The 19823-nt window shown below is 36.9% G+C and overlaps 2 protein-coding genes and 1 pseudogene across 2 annotated transcripts; all 3 read left to right on the top strand.

The window, feature by feature from the left end:
• Window positions 1-5691: 5691 nt before the first annotated feature.
• On the top strand, window positions 5692-7493 carry LOC128520833 (uncharacterized). Its single transcript, XM_053495253.1, has 6 exons — window positions 5692-5718; window positions 6109-6193; window positions 6440-6577; window positions 6660-6805; window positions 7129-7265; window positions 7376-7493. The coding sequence occupies exons 1-6, from the start codon at window positions 5692-5694 to the stop codon at window positions 7491-7493; spliced, it is 651 nt and encodes a 216-aa protein (XP_053351228.1).
• A 114-nt stretch (window positions 7494-7607) lies between these two features.
• LOC128520842 (uncharacterized) lies at window positions 7608-12927 on the top strand. The gene is made up of 6 exons (XM_053495263.1): window positions 7608-7626; window positions 7858-8111; window positions 8274-8460; window positions 8648-8775; window positions 8860-9153; window positions 12859-12927. Exons 1-6 carry the CDS (start codon window positions 7608-7610, stop codon window positions 12925-12927), a joined length of 951 nt encoding a protein of 316 aa, XP_053351238.1.
• Window positions 12928-15589: 2662 nt separating this feature from the next.
• Window positions 15590-18223, top strand: LOC128520850 (WD repeat and SOCS box-containing protein 1-like; annotated as a pseudogene).
• Window positions 18224-19823: the final 1600 nt, after the last annotated feature.

Consider the following 19823-nt stretch of genomic DNA (forward strand, 5'->3'; position numbering starts at 1 on the left):
ACCAGTATGTCTGGAAGTGAAAACTGGGTTGAACGAAGGCCTATTTCACCAATTAAAATGATTTTTTTTTAATTATTTAATAAATAAATGGATAATAATATTAAAAACTATATGAGGAATAAAACTGAAAAGCTTATAGAACCAGGGAGTCTCCAATCCAAGCACTAACCAGGGCCAAGCCTGCTTAGCTTTATAATTCAGACTTGATCAGCCATTCTCATACCAGTATGTCTGGAAGTGAAAACTGGGTTGAACGAAGGCCTATTTGACCAATTAAAATGTTTTTTTTTATTATTTAAAAAAAAAAAAAAAAACTATATGTGGAATAAAACTGAAAAGCTTATAGAACCAGGGAGTCTCCCATCCAAGCACTAACCAGGGCCAAGCCTTCTTAGCTTTATAAATCAGACTTGATCAGCCATTCTCATACAGTACCAGTTTGTCTGGAAGTGAAAACTGGGTTGAACGAAGGCCTATTTGACCAATTAAAATGATTTTTTTTATTATTTAATAAATAAAAGAATAAAAAATAAAAAACTATATGAGGAATAAAACTGAAAAGCTTACAGAACCAGGGAGTCTCCCATCCAAGCACTGACCAGGGACAAGCCTGCTTAGCTTTATAAATCAGACTTGATCAGCCATTCTCATACCAATATGTCTGGAAGTAAAAAGCGGGTTGAACGAAGGCCTATTTGACCAATTAAAATGATTTTATTTATTATTTAATAAATAAAAGAATAATAAAAAAAAAAAACTATATGAGGAATAAAACTGAAAAGCTTATAGAACCAGGGAGTCTCCTATCCAAGCACTGACCAGGGCCAAGCCTGCTTAGCTTTGTAAATCAGATTTGATCAGCCATTCTCATACCAGTATGTCTGGAAGTGAAAACTGGGTTGAACGAAGGCCTATTTGACCAATTAAAATGATTTTTTTTTATTAAAAAAAAAAAAAAAAAAACTACATGAGGAATAAAACTGAAAGGCTTATAGAACCAGGGAGTCTCCCATCCAAGCACTAACCAGGGCCAAGCCTGCTCAGCTTTATAAATCAGACTTGATCAGCCATTCTCATACCAGTAAGTCTGGAAGTAAAAACTGGGTTGAACGAAGGCCTATTTGACCAATTAAAATGATTTTTTTGATTATCTAAAAATTAAAAAAAAATAATAAAAACAAAAAAACTATATGAGGAATAAAACTGAAAAGCTTACAGATCCAGGGAATGTCCCATCCAAGCACTAACCAGGGCCAAGCCTGCTTAGCTTTATAAATCAGACTTGATCAGCCATTCTCATACCAGTATGTCTGGAAGTGAAAACTGGGTTGAACGAAGGCGTATTTGACCAATTAAAAATATTTTTTTATAAAAAAATAATATATATATTTATATGAGGAACAAAACTGAAAAGCTTATAGAACCAGGGAGTCTCCCATCCAAGCACTGACCAGGGCCAAGCCTGCTTAGCTTTATAAATCAGACTTGATCAGCCATTCTCATACCAGTATGTCTGGAAGTGGAAAATGGTTTGAAGGAAGGTGAAGGAAGGCTTATTTAACCATTTACAATATTACAGGGGTATAGATTTAGGGTGGACGGAGGGGATGTGTTCCCCACCAATATCCTCTGACCATTGAAATGTCCCCACCAATAATTTAATCCACTTTAAAAAATCAACATTAACCTACACACGCAGAAAGGGATAAATCACGTTCTCTCCGTGAGTTCTCCCGCCCCGAAACACGTATGAACATTTTGATTGGCTGTGCCTTTCCCTGCTTTCATGTGAGAGCCTATGGCTGCGTTCAGATACAAGCAGCGCCAAATGAAGTGGATTTTTTCCCGTGCAAGAAGGTGTGTTGGGTGACATACATGTGTGGATGGCGGCAGCAAAAAAAAAAGCTGGACATAAGGAGCTTTTTTTCAAAGAAAAGTGTAAGTCACTTCAAGTTCGCTAGTGAATCCATCAAAGTAACGACAACAGTTAACGTTAATGCTAGTGTTTTTTTTTGTTTTGTTTTTTTACCGCTTTGACGCACATTCATTATACCTGGGCAGGCTTTAGTCTGTGAACACAGATTTAACACTAACAGCAGATCAAACAGCTAAATGTAAAAGTATAAATATAATCCTTGTCAGTTCTCCTAATCTAATGACGACTATTCAGTCAGAATGACTATTATGACTATTTGTCAGAAATCAGTCTTGTGAAAGAAATTGATGTGCTACATACTAATATTGCCATGGCTAGAGTTTTGCTGACAGTTCACCAATAGACAATCCACTTCGCACAAATAATTTTTAAAATGCATTCACTGACTTGGCAACCATTAATGATTTGATTCGAGATTTGCACACTAAGATTAGAAAAAGTGAAATAAAATGATTGCTGTTTAAATAGCATGTGTTTATCCTGTTTTGTCAGGTGACAGAACCTAAACAACTGTGCTGTATATCAGACAGCGATGGAGAGAAGGGTCTTTTTGGCTCCTTCATATAGGAGCAATAGGCATTGAGCTGTTGTGTGGTACCTAACACTAGTTCATGTTTAGATGTAATCTACTTTTATATATACTGATGTTTGAGATGTTTCATTTGCACTATGGCTCAATAAAGAATAGTCTTTATTAAACTACCTTTTTGTCAGTTATTAAACATTCCTTTAACATTACACTGTTACTTAATTTAACTTAATGAATTGCATTTCGAGAGAGAGAATACTAATTAATACTAGCAATCGAAGTATTGCCAGGCAGGGGATGGGGGGGGCAGGGGGGGGGGGGGCATCATCATCATCAGCAGCAGCAGCAGCAGCAGTCATGTCCTCTCATTCTCTCCTGATGGTTCTGCTGAATCTCACCTGCCTTCAGGCCTTTACAACAACTCTGAGTAAGATAAAGTTCATTATATGTTTCTGTTATTATGATTATTGTTTCTGTATTTCTGATGATTTGATTTAAATAAGTTAAAATGTACTGACTTAAACACTAAGTCAGATAAGATAACTGAATTGTAGTAGAAAGTGGCCTCGACTGATGTTGACAGCTGTTTCTCTGAGGACTTGACTTGGCTGCAGTTGCTCGATAGTTCAGGAGTGGAATTTCCTACAAGTCTACCTGAGTTTTCAATAACTACCTGGACTCCATATTAACATCAATTTACATCAACTGTTATAGCTGAACTGACTGCCACCTAACACACAGTATAAATGCAGATCAATTCCTGCTTCCTGTTTCACCCAGATAAGGATGGGTTCCCTTTTGAGTCTGGTTCCTCTCAAGGTTTCTTCCTATTAATATCCCAGGGAGTTTTTCCTTGCCACTGTCTCTCTCGGCTTGATCATTAGGGACTATCTGACCATTTTGATTCATAAACATTCACATTTTATACAAACTTAACTAATTCTTCTTAATATTTGATTGTGTAAAGCTGCTTTGCGACAATGATAATTGTTAAGCACGATACAAATAAAATTGAATTGAATTTAAAGTTTCACAAGGAGAGAATGCCATGTTGCAGTCAGTGGGTTGTAGAGTGTAGCAGTGGCATCATTACATCCAATCATTCGGTAATCTTTTAGCTTAGCCCTGAATATTTTTGCTTTGAGGTGGACGTGTATTATTAACATCTATCTGACAAGAATCAGTTTAGCAAAAATGTTTTGCTTAACTGAATTTGCATTTGCATTTATTTAAAACAACATCTACATAGTTAAAGCAATTGAAAGTCACACTGTTCTCATCATCAGTCCAGATCAGTCATAGGTCCCCACCAATGTCCAGAGCAAATCTACGCCCTTGCAATATTATATATATATATATATTTTTTAAATTTATGAGGGATAAAACTGAAAGGCTTAGAGAACCAGGGAGTCTCCTATCCAAGCACTAACCAGGGACAAGCCTGCTTAGCTTTCTAAATCAGGCTAGGTCAGCCTTTCTCATTCCAGTATGTCTGGAAGTGGAAACTGGGTTGAAAGAAAGCCTATTAGTCCTATTAAAATGATATTTTTTCATTTAAATATAAATAAATAAATAAATAAATAAATAAAAACTATATGAGGAAAATAACTAAACAGCTTATAGAACCAGGGAGTCTCCGATCCAAGCACTAACAAGGGCCAAGCCTGCTTAGCTTTCTAAATAAGGCTAGATCAGCCATTCTTATACCAGTATGTCTGAAACTGGAAACTGGGTTGAAGAAAGGCCTATTTGACCAATTAAAATGATTTTTTTTTAAATTATTTATAATAGTGAGTAAGTGAAATGTCCTCAATATATTATAAGAAACACTGAATTTTTTTTAAAAGAAATATGCAAATTATTTTTAATGATTACACAATGAAAATTACAAGCCTAATGATGAATTTTTACAGTGCTCTGGTTTATATTAGTAATAAAGTAACAGTTTATTTTCACGCTCTCCAGCAGTTTGTCTGCTTGCGGAAGCCATTTCTGATTTGTACTTTTTCTGTATTTTCAAGGGAGGAATATATAAACAAACAAAATGGCTGAGGACGATACGGAAGCGCATTGCATTCACAAAATTAAAAAAAATTCACGGGACTTATGTCATAATTATGACTTAATATCTCATAATTATGACATCCTGATCTCATAATTATGACATCCTGATCTCATAATTATGACTTAATATCTCATAAATATGACATCCTGATCTTATAATTATGACTTACTAACTCATAATTATGACTTAATATCTTATAATTATGAGATAATATCTCATAAATATGACATCCTGATCACATAATTATGACTTGATATCTCATAATTATGACTTACTATCTCATAATTATGACATCCTCATCTCATAATTATGACTTACTTTTTCATAATTATGACTTACTTTTTCATAATTATGACTTATTACACAGTAAAATAAGCAGTGTTAATACGGCAGTGTTGCTTTGTCTTTACTCTTAAGGAGTTAATTCAACAACAAATAGTGAAAGATACCCCCTAGTGTTGGTGATAACTAGCAGAGTTAATTTCTGCGTCGTTAACTTTACTCTGTGAAGCTCCGCCCCTCAATCTACCCCCTGCGAAGATCTGAACTGGACAGGAGTGTTCTGGTCGCCATTTTATTTTAGCTCCAATCGACAGGTAAGCTTGTTTAAGTAACGTACTAAAACACAGTTTTAATATTTCATCTAAATAAATGTGCTAATGTTACTGTATATGTTGTATTTTGATGCAATTTTTGTAGTTTTGTCGATTTAATTTCGGAACTTCCGATTAGGTAACGTCGTGGCAAGTTCATGCGTTTTCGTCATGCAATGCTAAAACAAATTATGACAATAATCCAACTTAATTTGTTTGTTTGTTTTCCGTTGCAATTGGCATTATATCACATGAATATGGTTTAGTTGTTTTAATGTTGAATTATCTAACGTCCCAACGGGCATCGGCATTTTTATATGTTGGATAACGTTAGTTGAAATTGTAAAGTTTCAGCTTGGACTGTAACTTTAAATTAGATATTTGCATTATGTAAGTTATGTCAATGTTTAACGTATAATTCATGTAATATCGGTGCTGATGTACGTTAGATTTAGTTGATTTTCCACATGTATTACGACGTTAGATACAGTATTCTGTTTTAACGTTAGGCGCGCTATGGGCTTAGCGATGGTTTAAAGCTGTGCAACGAAGGAATAAAACGCCCGCTATGTTAGTCACAGAATTAACCGACATGGTCAGAACGTTACATGTTAGTGCTAGTATCCTGTTTGTAAGAAGTGGCAGTGTTTAAACGCTGTATATTAGAAAAATAACGAAAATGTGCTTTAATCTTGACAATGAAACTGAGTTGTGCAATATAATTGACATATTGTCGCTGTTTTACATTCTCAATTTAAGGCAACTTCGATCAGAAACTGTATGGCATCACTAGATGAAAAGTGACTGTAAGTATTTACTGAACTATTTGACATTTCTTTTGCTATTTAGTATGACCAATTCTTAGATCCAACTGAGGTGACTATGTAAATTATTGCAACAGTATTACTTTGGGCATATTTATTTATATGTTGGGCATGAAATCTTTTTACACTATAATTTGTGTGATACTCTTGTCACTTCTCAGATCATGCTAGTTAAGGTGAAACTTGGGGATGCCCAAAAATTTGTCAAGATAACTGAGCTGAGCCTGGAGGAATTTTTGACTGCTGGTAAAAAAAAAAAAAAAAACATATATATATATATATATATATACTTCCATTACATTCATTTTTCTATTTTTATTTATTTATGTTACTTGATGAGTGTCTAGTAATTTTACATGAGACTATATATAGTCACATGTTGCTTGTTCCCTGATGTTCAAAGTTAATCATTGCTGTGTAAAACCTTGTAAGTCCGTATACTTTCTCATAAAATTGCATGCTTTTTTGTTTGTTTGTTTGTTTTTTTTAAAGCATTTTTAAAGTTTGGTGTTCCATCTGTACCAGAGAATGTAATGGTTTTTGATGAATCAGGGACTGAGGTGGATGATGATGTTTTTGAGGATGTAGTCAGATCCTCAGTCGGAGTCCTTACCATAAAACATGGAGCAGGTTTGTATTTATTACATTACACATTAAAAATTTAATACTACTAATTAACAACAATTCCCCATAAATATTCATCTGCAAACAGACTTGGGCTCTGCCTCTCCACAAGCCTCTCATGGGCAGTCAAATCAGTCCCTGTCTTCCATTGACTCCAGTGACTCACAGGATACAGTCATTATTGAAGAAAGCTCCTCCAGTAAACGAATGAGGTTAGACGATGAAGCTAAAAAGGTATAATAATTTTTTTTCTGCACTTTTACATTTTGGTGGAAAAAAGAGAGAAAAAAGAATGGAAAAGACTGTTAAAACTCATAAATGTATTTTTAAAAATTAAATTTATTTAAATAAAATTATAAAATTAAGGCTTACTGATATGTATGTATGTATGTGTGTGTGTGTGTGTGTGTGTATATGTGTATATATATATATATATATATATATATATATATATATATATATATATATATATATATATATACACTCACATACATATATATGTATATACACATATACATATACATACAAATATTTATTCATTTTATTATTTGTTTGAGTTGGTAGAAACCATTCTTGTCCAAAAACCTGGTGGGGAGCATATAATAAATGAATACAACCGAACCAAGTCTCTGGGGGACGAAACAAGGAGGAAAATGGTTAACATCTTAACAGCTGACATGACAGAAAAGAATGGGTAATCTTCATAATCATTACCTGGTGTATATATGATCTCTATAGTTTTACATTGTTGTTGTTGTTTAAATTCATGCAAAGGACACTAAAAATCTCTTTTTTTTACTGCAGTACATCACCACCAAAGCAGGTGAAAGAAAAATATGCCAGAGGAATTGTGGCTTTGTTCCCTTACCTGAGTGACCCCTTTTCTAAAAATGGCTACGTAAGTGTCAGCTTTGAATTCTAATTCTTTGTTGGCATGTTAAATGTTGCTGATCTCACATACCCATAGGTGGTGTATTTTGCTGTTGAATTTAAAGACTTTACCTTTATTTTTGTTTTCCTAAGGAACATTATTATGATGGCGAAAGCGGTACTGGGTACTTAGCATGGAGACTCAAAACTATACAGAGAGGCTTAGCTAAGGAACGACGTGCGTCATTTGAAGGTACATGATGAAATTCTGAAATCTACCTTTTTTGATTATGTAGCTCATTTTGCAATCTTTTACAGGAGTTCTCTTGCGAAGTTGCCTGTTTTAAGGATTAATTTCATTTATCGTTCATTGTGCAGTGTTGAAGCTTTTAAAATGTTTTGTGGTTCATCATCAGGACAAGGAACTTCTGCTGAAGCGGGGTCTGGTGGACCAACTGTAAGACGGCAGTCAGAGTTTAATCCAGAGACCACCCTGAATGAGGATGAATGCAAGGAAGCAATAGCATTCATGAGCCATTCCTCTGATGAGGACACCATCAAGAAGAAAATGAAATTGACATTCGACTATCGCCGTAACATGGTTCTTGACCCCATGCAGTCCAGTGATATATTGACAGTCTTTCCACGATTCAAAGATATTAAAGGCTTGGTAAAGTGTTTATAATCATACTTTTTAACAAATTAACAATACAATAAATTGTACTGATGTTTAAATGGAAGTTTATTTACTGCTTGCTTGAGTTTATATCCATAATGATTTGTCTGGTACTTAAAAAAAGAAATTGTCACATCCTTTTCTGCCTCTTCTTAGATTGAGCAAGACTTTGTTCTGATGTTTGGAGAAGGAGTGTCAGGCAAGCTACTGGAGAAGTGGACCACTGCATTCAAGAAAAAAGTGATTCAGCAGTGCAAAAAGCTTCCAAGCACCAGTGATTTGGAAGAACTACTGCTCGCAGCTGCATCTCCTACTGGTGACTCAGAAGAGGGTGTTAACTTTGGTAAGATGTTTAAGATCAGGTTTTTACATTAAATATTATTTAGAAATATTAAGATTAAAATTTGGTACCCATACATTTTTAATGTTCTTTCTATTTTTTTACTTTTTTATTTTTTTATATCTTTTACTTTACTTCCAGTTTGCATTATTGATCAGATTTTGCTGACATAATGTATGTGTGTAAACAGGCTGGGACAGCGACCTCTCTTCTATAATACTTCTGTTGCATCTGATCCCACCTTCTGCCCAAGGCCGGAAAAGACCAGGAAAGGTGTCTGCCTCTCAAGCAGAAAAACACCTTGTTGTCTTCAAGAAGGTTTGTTTTTTTTCTTGTTTTATTTTCCTGTTTTATATTTAACATATTTTTGATATCTCTCTCCAATTTGCTTGGCCTTCTCAGAGTGGAACAAACATTGAGGAGCATCTTCGAGAAATTACAGCTGTTGCTCAACCCTACCTCCTGGCCGTGGGACCTCAGAAGAATTCAGTTCACAACTACTTCATCGTTCTTGATCGGCATGCCATTCCATGCAAGTCAACCTCTTCTCTTGGTGCCGTTGACGAACTGTTTAAGGCACACTTTGTTTTTGGAACATCTTACAACCTTATGCTACACAACATGTACACTTTCATTCAGACCACTGTGTACAACATAGATGTTGGCAAAGTGAAAGAGAGTCCTCGTGTTGCTGAGGTTAGAGCACGGCTGCTTAGCTAGGTGCTAGGTGCTAAGTTTAAGTAGTTTAAGTTTTTCTGCGTTCATGAAGTGTTTTGTTTGTCAGGCTGAGTTATATGGTTCTAAATTGCTTCTTAGGCACTTCAGATTAGTTCATGGTTTTGTTCCTGGAAAGAATCTTCGCCTTAAATGTGTAGAGGCAGGGTGTTGTTCTGTGTTTGGGACTTTTTCAGGGTTTAGGAAACATTTGAATTCAAAACATCCTGAGCAAAATGACCAGCATTTTGACACCATTGACAACTGTGAGACTGCTGAGGCAGAAGGACAAAGTAGTGCTCAAACATTTGATCAGGTTGACTCTGTTAGAGAGGTGGCCACGACATCTGTATTGTTAAAGTCAAAAAAGAGCACTTTGGATATGTGTGCATCTGCTGTTGCACAACTAAAATTTGCTGGGTTAAGTCAATCTGCTGTAAGTGGTTTTGTTTCATCTATGGAGGAAATAGTTTGTGAGATTCACAGTCAGGCCCAGGATACAGCTTTGCTCTGTCTGTCTCCACATGACATTGCAACTAAAAGGAAAATAGAAAGTTCATTTCAACATTTGGAAAATCCATTTACTTTGTTAAATTCGGAAGCCAAACGAAAGAGACTATTTACAGAGAAATGGGGAACTGTTGAACCAACCGAAATAGTGCTTGGCACAAGATTTGATAGCAGGAGAAATAAAACCACTGGAACATTTGATCAAGTTGTTGTAACAGATAAGTTTTCTTATGTTCCCATTTTAGAAACACTGAAGTCAATTTTACAAAATCCGCATCTTACTGATTTGTTTAAACCCAGGCATGTTCCAAAGGAAGGTGTTTATGTTGATTTAAGTGATGCGGCCCATTTTAAAAGTAATCCTTTATTTTGCACAGAAAAAGATGCTTTACAAATTCAGTTATTTTATGATGATTTCGAGACTGCTAACCCTTTGGGTTCTAAAAAAGGTATACACAAATTGGGTGCTATCTATTTTACATTAAGGAATTTCCCCCCCATTTTTAACTCCTCACTGGATAACATTCATTTATGTGCCCTCTTTCATGCACAGGATATTAGACGGTATGGTTTTAATTCTATAATTGAGCCTCTAGTAAATGATCTAAAAGTGCTTGAGATTGAGGGGGTTAAGAATCCGGTATCTAGAAATTGTGTAAGGGGTACAGTTGTTCAAGTCACAGGGGATAACCTTGGCTTACACAGTTTATTAGGATTTCTGGAGTCATTTGGGGCTCAATATTGCTGTCGTTTCTGTGTTCTTGAGAAAGATCGCTTTCAATTTGTATTTTCTGAAGATAACCCTGAAGTTAGACTAAGAACAACTGAGATGCATGCTCTGCACTGTAAAAGGTTACAAGATGACTCTACACTACCACATGTTTATGGCGTCAAACGGGTGTGTTTGTTAAATTCACTCAAGTATTTCAACACAGCAAACAATTTTGCTGTGGATATAATGCACGACATTTTAGAAGGTGTCGCACAGCTTGAGGTAAAACTTGTTCTGCAGTACATTGAGCATAATTTTTTGAGTGCTGATGATCTTGCTGGTAGAATACATGCTTTTGATTATGGTTACAATCAGCAGAGGAACCGTCCTCCAATGGTCAAATTGTTTGGTGGAAGCAACGATTTGGGTTTAAATGCCATCCAATCTTGGTGCTTGTTACTCAACATGCCTCTGTTATTTGGCGATTTAGTGCAGAGAGATGATGAACACTGGTATCTTTTGCTTTTACTTCTACAGATTGTTAACATCGTATTTTCACCAGTCATAACAGAAGGCATGACCATTTATCTTAAACATTTAATAACTGAACATCACCAGCTATTCAAAAAATTATTTCCCGAAAAAAATCTGTTGCCAAAGCATCACATAATGATACATTACCCACAGTGTATAAGGAAAATTGGACCAATTCTGCACATGTGGTGTATGCGTTATGAAGCGAAACACAAATTCTTTAAAACACAATTAAAAAGCTTCAAAAACATCACCAAAACGCTAGCCAAAAAGCACCAGAGTTGTATGGCAATTCACTGGGAGTCTTTTAGCCAGTACAGATTGACTCTTGGTCCAGGGAAGATGATGGAACTCAGTGGACTTAAAGGTGGCATGGACATTGCTTCCAAACTAGGGGTGGAAATATCAGAACTTGTCTATTCTGTAAAGTGGATCAAACATCATGGCACAGAGTATCGCCCTGACTTTATTATCTGTACAGAAGTAGCATGTGAGATGCCAGTGTTTTGTAAGATCAAGACTATTGCTGTGAAAGATGAAAATGTATTGCTCTGTGGAACACTGATGGAAACAGTCTGTTTTGATGACCATTACCATGCATTTACAGTCAGAGTGCATCCAGATCGAGTTTTAAAGGTAGTGAATGTTAACGAACTGTTTTATTTTAAACCATTTGATCTTCAAATTAAGTATGGCACAACAGATTCTGCACTGCATATAGTGCCCTATTGCCATTTTATGCAGATGTGATGTTTTTTAGATGTCATGTATGTGTTTAAGCCTGACAGTGTTTTAATAAATGTTTTAATGGTACATTGCGGTTGTTTTCTGTTCTATTCCATGTATTCAATGTAAAAAATAAAAAAAAAACACTAAGAGTTGACTTTGCACTGGTGCAGAGAAAAGTAGGGACACCAGAGAGTGAAATAATGACACTTATGGAGTTATTTGATCAGCATTTTAACCCATTACAACGCAAAATGGGTTTTCAAAATTGTACTCTCTAAGTGGGATTTTTTTTACTAATAAAAATTTAAATAAACTCTACAAAAGTGAAATATTAACACCATGTGGTGTTAATTTTCCCTTAGTGTTAAATTGTCGTAACACTATTTAGAGTTAATTTTCGTTAGTGTTAAATTGTAGTAACACTATCCAGTGTTGAGCAGTGTTAATTATTTACTCCAAACAGAGTTAATTTTACTCTGAAAATTTAACACTATGACAAGAGTCAATTTATCACCAATTCTGAGTGGGACCAAATACACTCGGGTCCAGTGTTAAATTTAACTCCTAAAGAGTTATTTTAACACTGCAAAATTTACTGTGTATCACATATAATTATTGGGGTTAGGTCATTGCTTCTGAGAAGGCAGGGACAATGGATTAAATATTGCCAAATTTAATTCGCTTTTATTCTTTCTTGGATTGAGACACTGGGTGATATTAATGTCATTAAGTAATTTGGATGATATTATTATTAGTATGTCAACTCTGCACAAGTATCTGCTTAGGACTGTTCAGGAGGAAAGCACATTCTGTCCTTCTCGAAGTGGCTCTCTTCCTTCAGGAGCAGCTAAACCTGTAACGATGCGGGTCTTACGAGGGGCAGAACCACTCATAAATACTTTGGAAGTCTAATAGTGCCAAAATTCCTCAAAGCAAAATAGCAGGTTTAATTACATGGACTGAAAAAAAACATGTTGCAATAAAAATGTTTGAATTTTTCTACATTGCAATTTGATCTGAATTGAAAAAATGTTTGAAATTTTTGCCACTGCAATTTATAGTGGTTGTATATTTCAAGTGAAAATGTAATTCAAGGATTTAAAATTCAATGCAAAAATATTCAAGTTACTAAATTGCAGTTCAAAAATATTTTCAAGTGTTAAAAATACAATCTTTATTATTTTTCAATCTTAAAAATTCAGGTTGCAAAAATTCAGAGAGGGTGCTCGCTGCAGAGCCAAATGGGAGGAGCTGAAGCTCCCCCTCGCTAGATCTAGTGGGCGGGGCTTGAGATGCTATTTAGCGCATCAAGTGGATGTTAATGTCAGTGCAAGTTCAACCATAATGGAAGTAAATACTTATCTAATATTTGTCATGATTATGATTTATTATTTGTATTTCTGGTGATGGACAGGTTGACAGGAGTCCCCATGGACTATGATGTTTGCAGATGACATTGTGCTTTGTAGCGAGAGCAGGGAACAGGTGGAGGAAAATTTGGAGAGGTGGAGGTATGCTCTGGAAAGCAGAGGAATGAAGGTTAGCCGCAGCAAGACGGAATACATGTGTGTAAATGAGAGGGACCCAGGAGGATCGGTGAGGCTACAGGGAGCAGAGGTAAAGAAGGTGCAGGATTTTAAGTACTTGGGGTCAACGGTCCAGAGCAACAGAGAGTGTGAAAAGGAGGTGAAGAGGCGGGTACAGGCAGGTTGGAATGGGTGGAGAAAAGTGTCAGGTGTGTTGTGTGATAAAAGAGTATCAGCGAGAATGAAAGGAAAGGTGTACAGGACAGTGGTGAGACCAGCAATGCTCTACGGCTTAGAGACAGTGGCACTGAAGAAAAGACAGGAGGCAGAGTTGGAGGTAGCAGAGCTGAAGATGTTGAGGTTCTCTTTGGGAGTGACAAGGATGGTTAGGATTAAGAATGAGTTTATCAGAGGGACAACCCACGTTAGATGTTTTGGAGATAAAGTCAGAAAGGCCAGACTGAGGTGGTTTGGACATGTTCAGAGGAGAGATTGTGAATATATCGGTAGAAGGATGCTGAGGTTGGAACTGCCAGGCAGGAGATCTAGAGGAAGACCAAAAAGGAGATTTATGGATGCAGTGAGAGAGGACATGAAGTTAGTTGGTGTGAGAGAAGAGGATGCAGAGGATAGGGTTAGATGGAGGCAGATGATTCGCTGTGGCGACCCCTGAAAGGGAACAGCCGAAAGACAAAGAAGAAGATTATGATTTATTATTTTCAGCATGGCCAGTACCATTTTTGTGACTAACGGCATTACGTAAATACTTTATTTTAATAATGCTTTATTGCCCACACAAAGTGTAGTTTTACGCAAATACTTGATAAGAACATTACTCACACTAAATATGTGTGTGTGTTCTAATACCCTTTTAAACGTAGCCTGAAACCAGCCATGCAACTTCATTTAATCGTCACATACTCCACTGTCCTACAAGTTTTTTGCTGAATTTATCTGTTTCTGTTAACCTAAAACAGGAAAATGTGCATCTAAACACAAAATAAATCTTAAATTTAGATAAAATGTCATAATAAGAAGTCATAAAATTATAAATATATTTCAAGAACACAACACTTCTTTTCAGAGAAAAATATAGTTATACCATTAAAATCTTGTGTGAAAAGTTTTCACACAAGATTTTAATGGTATAACTATATTAAAATAAATAAATATATTTCAAGAACACAACACTAATTTTTCACACAAAATATTAAAGACATTTTATAAAACAAAAATCAATATTTACATTACAGTACCCCACCAGTACATTCACAAGTGAGGATTGTGTAAACAAGACACACGGATGTCTCTTTTGTCTCGTATTTCCTTATTATATATTTGATTATATATTTTGACATGTCTCACCATTTAAAACACCAGTATAAGTGATAAGTTTGGCATCTGCTGTTATGAGCAGTGGTTCAGTAAGTTCCCCTGCACAGTCCCTGCATGATGTTTCTTTTGGTATCAACTGCCTTGGAAAATCCTGCAAAGATTTGGAACCCGTGACCAAATGCTGGGGTAGTTGGGCAGGAAGAGCTTTTTTTTTCCATTAAATAGTGAACCATCCTTCGAAGGCCTGCATCATCAGAAGGATATGCGTGTCCTTCATCTTGACCTGGCTTTGCCTTGGATGCACAATCTGTCTCTTGATTATTCACAGCTGGATCTGGCCAATTGTCACTTACTGCAGTCATGAACAGATGTCGGTCAGTACTAAAAAGATGCCATTTTGCGATTGATTTATGAAGACATGACTGTCTTGCTTTGGCATAGGGACAGTGCCAGGACTTCTTTTTTTAATCATATGCTGCTATTACCCTACCCAGTCTGCTGTGGTATGACACTTTTGGCTCATATACTGAAATGAACTTTTTGGATGGAGGTCCTCCAACAGTCACCTCAACAGAAAGTGCAACACCTGCATCAGTAGCTGCCTTTCGTTGGTTTAAGCAGCTCTGTTTCCTTGCATCTCCAAAAAACCTACAAGCAACTATTTCTGTCAGTACCTCCTCATCTAAAATGATAGGTGTTGTGTCTGAGTGGGGACAGAAGAGCAATGACTTAAGATGAATGCACTCATAAGGAATAATTCCACTCCTCACTGCAAATTCAGCATTTGTGTTGCATTTATCCAATTCACAGGTTATTTTTTGGCTTGCACCTCATGTCTTTTTTTGAACATGTATAGGAGAGCATGGTTTAAAAAATGACTTATCAACAGCAAAGATGCCATTTTTGGCATCAATGCATTGGCATGATAGATGCCGCTTTGCTGTAATAACGTCTACCCTTTGCCTATGTCTTCGGTTGATATGAACCAGCAAGTTCCCTTGATTTATTTTAATGCCACAGTGTGTGCAAGTCACCCTGACTTGCTGCCGGACGCGTACTCTTTTTGCTGAGGATGCTGGAGGTGGTCCTGGTGCTGCTGATGGAGTTGGTGACACTGATCCTGGGGATGGTGGTGGTGGCGCTGATGCTGGGGATGGAGGTGCTGCTGCTGATGCTGGGGATGGAGGTGCTGCTGATGGGGATGGTGATGGTGCCACTGATGCTGGGGATGGAGGTGTTGCCGCTGATGCTGGGGATGGTGGTGGTGCCACTGATGCTGGGGATGGAGGTGCTGCCCCTGATGCTGGGGATGGTGGTGGTGGCGCTGATGCTGGGGATGGAGGTGCTGCCGCTGATGCTGGGAATGGGGGTGCTGTTGCTGGAGATGGTGGTGGTGCTGCTGATGCTAGGAATTGTGGTTGTCCAGATGCAAAATTTTTACACGTTTTAAAATGTGTAATAAGACTGTCACGTCTAATTACTGTTGATGTACAGTAAAAGCAGTGAAAATGTGGTGATTGCCTGCACTTTAGACCAGACTTGATGATAACAAAATCTAAAACATAGAAAGAATAAAATTAGCACAATTGTTTCATTTACATGTTTAATACAATGCATTGCCTATGCTGAGGTTTTGTGGTAAAACACCTTGCTCAAGAGCACAACAACATTAAGATCCTTTTTTATATATTTTTTAGCACACTGCCACCAAACACCAATGCCAGTGTAGGTGAAGGTTTTGTTCTGTCCAAGCAAAACACATGAAATTCTACCAAATAAAGCCCCGATTTAAAAACTATTAGCTGAACATGCAACTACTCCGCTGGAACAAATGTCTGACAGACTCTACACCAGCCCTTGCAGGCTGATTGCCACATAAAGAGTATTTATATACATGTTATTAATATTTATAATGATTGAAATTAAGTAATGTAATACAGAAAATCTATAAATAAAAAAAATAAAAAAACGTAAGTATGTGAAATTCTAAATTCCCAAAAGTTTCACAACAGGAGAACATATTAAATAAACAATATATTTAAGATTTAAATGCTAGGAAGAAATGACGATGCAAAAACTTAAAGGTTCAACAAGCATGATGTGTTTCTCACACACACAGTACTACAATTAAGATTATACCCCCAATGGCTCTGCAGCAAGCACCCCTCGAAAGGTAGTAATTAGGTAATAAAATTCAAGTCGCTAAAATTCAGGTCTTTACATCCGGGATATCACAGAAAGAGCAGTGGAGCAGTTACCTGAATTTTTGCAACCTGAATTTTGTCGACCTGAATTTGTAAGATTAAAAAATTATGTAGATTATTTTTTTAACACTTGAAAATATTTTCGAACTGCAATGTAGTAACTTGAATATTTTTGCATTGAATTTTAAATGCTTGGATTACATTTTCACTTGAAATATACAACCACAATAAAAACAAAAAAACAGTGGCAAAAATTTTAAACATTGTAAATGCTCTAAGGATTTTTTTCAATTCAGATCAAATTGCAATGCAGAAAAATTCAAACATTTTTATTGCAACACGTTTTTTTTTTTTTTTTAGTTCATGTAATTCAACCTGCTATTTTGCTTTGAGGAATTTTGGCACTAATATACTTCCATAGGTTTCATTTGCCGTCTTTTACCACACGGTATATTGGTGGTGATTGGACGGGAGACATGGAGTGTGGCTTTTGCTCCTGGTTCCTGTTTTGCTTGGTCTCAAAGACACCGTATTGTACGTCTCATCCCCTGGTCAAAAGTAACTTTTCTGTCAGGAAGGAGAAGTGGCAAAATGGCTCAAGACCTGGTGCCCAGAGAGTACACAATCAACTGCGGCGACATCGCTAGGGGCATATCATTTGGTTCCTCTGTTCCTGAAAAACAGATCCGTGGAGTAAATATCGAGTACCGGTACCAAGACCTGCTTCTGGCCACCTGTCTCAGCAATGGCTGCATTAAGATATGGAATGTGTACATAGGAAAACTTTTGTTGAATTTGATGGCTCACACAGACCTTACTTTCGCCAGATGGCAGTTTAGTGTTTGGTGTCTGCCTCCAGAGACAAGACTATGTGTTTGGGACCTCAAGGACAATGGTAACATGATGAAAGTGCTCCACGGACATCAAAAATGGGTGTATAGTGCAGTGTCTTCTCCCCAGACTCCTCAGTGCTGTGCTCTGTGGGTGCTGGCCAAGCGGTGTTCCTGTGGGATACTGTAAGTACACTCTGATTCATAAACTGGAGGGCCACCATAATGATGTGGTGTCCTGCGATTCCTCTCCTGACAGAACCTTGTTGGCCACAGCCTCCTATGACACTCGTGTCATATTGTGCGATCCTCACACAGCCACTATGCTTCTGGGGTTGGGGCATCTTTTCCCACGTTCTTTTCCCATTATCGCAGGAGGCACAAATAACTGTTGAGTTTGATCTGTGTCCTTTTGTCATGATGGCCGGCATATTGCCAGCATTACAGATGACCAGTTGGTGTGATTTTGGAGCATCGATGAGAAATCTCCCCAGGCCATCGCGTCCCTTACTTATAGCCTCTGGAAGTTTTTTAGCTACTGGCGCACGGGATGCCAACGCTCATTTCTGGTTATGTCTACGCAGAGTCACCCGCCTGCAGCACATGTTTCTACACACTGCCTATACCGTAACTCAATTCATGCAAGACTACCTTGCCTACAGAAGGTTCTAGGCCCTCAGCACATTTGGCAAGGAAATTTTGGGGCGCAAGCCTATTGGATGTTGGGGACACAAAATGATAATTAGAGGGAACAGAAAATGGAGGTGAACTGCAGTGATCTTTCGTTAATAAGCCCCAAGCTGTACTTGATGACATCACTTTCAAAGTAATTTTTGTAAGTGTTATAAAGTTGTTAGCACATTTCCTGTTGGTTCTTTTTTTCCCTTAGCTGCTTCCTTACCCTTGCCAGCTAGCAGCTTTTAGCCAGCCTTATCCATGTCATTTATTTCTCCAGCACAGCTACTTGTGCAACAGCTTATGGTGCAACTTTCAAGGAAGAGACAGGTGTTGTAATGTCATTTTTCTGGCAGATATGAATGTTGGCTGCTCCAAAGTAGTGTTTTCTCTAAAGTATATCAGCAGTAAGTTGGTAAAGAAACAAGTGAGCGAGCATTAGAATAAAAGTATTTTTGTACATGAATAGTGATGAGTGCATGTGTGAGTATGAGAGGTATGTGCTTTCCTTTACTACTTACTACTGCCTAGCAGAAGAAATCCCTAGTGTTATATGTTCACACATAGCTGCAGCCTCAATAAAAAACTTTTTTTTTTTCGTTTATCAATCATTTTTTATCTATTTAATTGTGACAATGTAGTGATTATTTTTAATTGTATATCTGAACAGATATTTATAAAGTTGTGTGAATATGCATATATACTGTATATATGTCAAAGTATTTACTGTGCAACTAAGAAAAGAAATGTTAACTTAAAGGATGCCTGATTTATAGTCAATAGAAAACATGTTTGAAGGATTCCTTTATAGTATGTTTAGACACTTTTATCCACAAGATGTACTGTAATTTAATATAGAAACAGTTATTATTTGTGGCAGGCGGAAGTACTGTATCCAGACAGTCAGCCAGAAATGTCTGCGCTCAGAAGTGTTTTTTAGCCTATAGTTATATAGCTCTTTCTAAATGTACACATTTGAAACCAGTATTTTATTTTTAAAATAAATGGCTCTGTAACTTCTTGTAGAAGTTATTTCATTTTGCTATAACTGAACTACAGCCTACTACATACTAAAAAAAGGATGGTCTTTCCCGAACCTCTGCAAGAATACCAGTCCACCATATGTTTGTGCATGCTCCATTGTCTGGCCCATGTAAAGACCAACACCTTGCACCATTGTGTTAGCTGTGGCTGGAAATTCTGGTAGTGCCATTTGGCCAATATGAAAAATGCAGCTTTCCTCTGGCTTGTTGCAAATAACGCGGGACACATCAAGTAGTAAGCATGATTCCACAACAAATCTATGCATTTTAATCACCTTTGATAAAAAAAAATGCACCTGGCCACTGATGAGCTGAAAGGTCCCACTGGGCTGGATGAAAGTGAAGTGAGTCTCTTCAACACCTGGTAAATAAAAGACCACAAGCAAGAGTTCTTGCTTCATCAGTACTACAACTAGTGTACTATGCAAAGTGAACAGAATACACTTCATGTACATGTGTACACTGTATGTACTATCTGTATATTTAAAAAAAGGCATTAATAAGATATGGGCAAGCCAGCAGTGATACCTGGAGTGCATCCAGGATCCACCAGA

This window comes from Clarias gariepinus, chromosome 1 (assembly GCF_024256425.1).
Source record: "Clarias gariepinus isolate MV-2021 ecotype Netherlands chromosome 1, CGAR_prim_01v2, whole genome shotgun sequence".
Classification (NCBI taxonomy): domain Eukaryota; kingdom Metazoa; phylum Chordata; class Actinopteri; order Siluriformes; family Clariidae; genus Clarias; species Clarias gariepinus.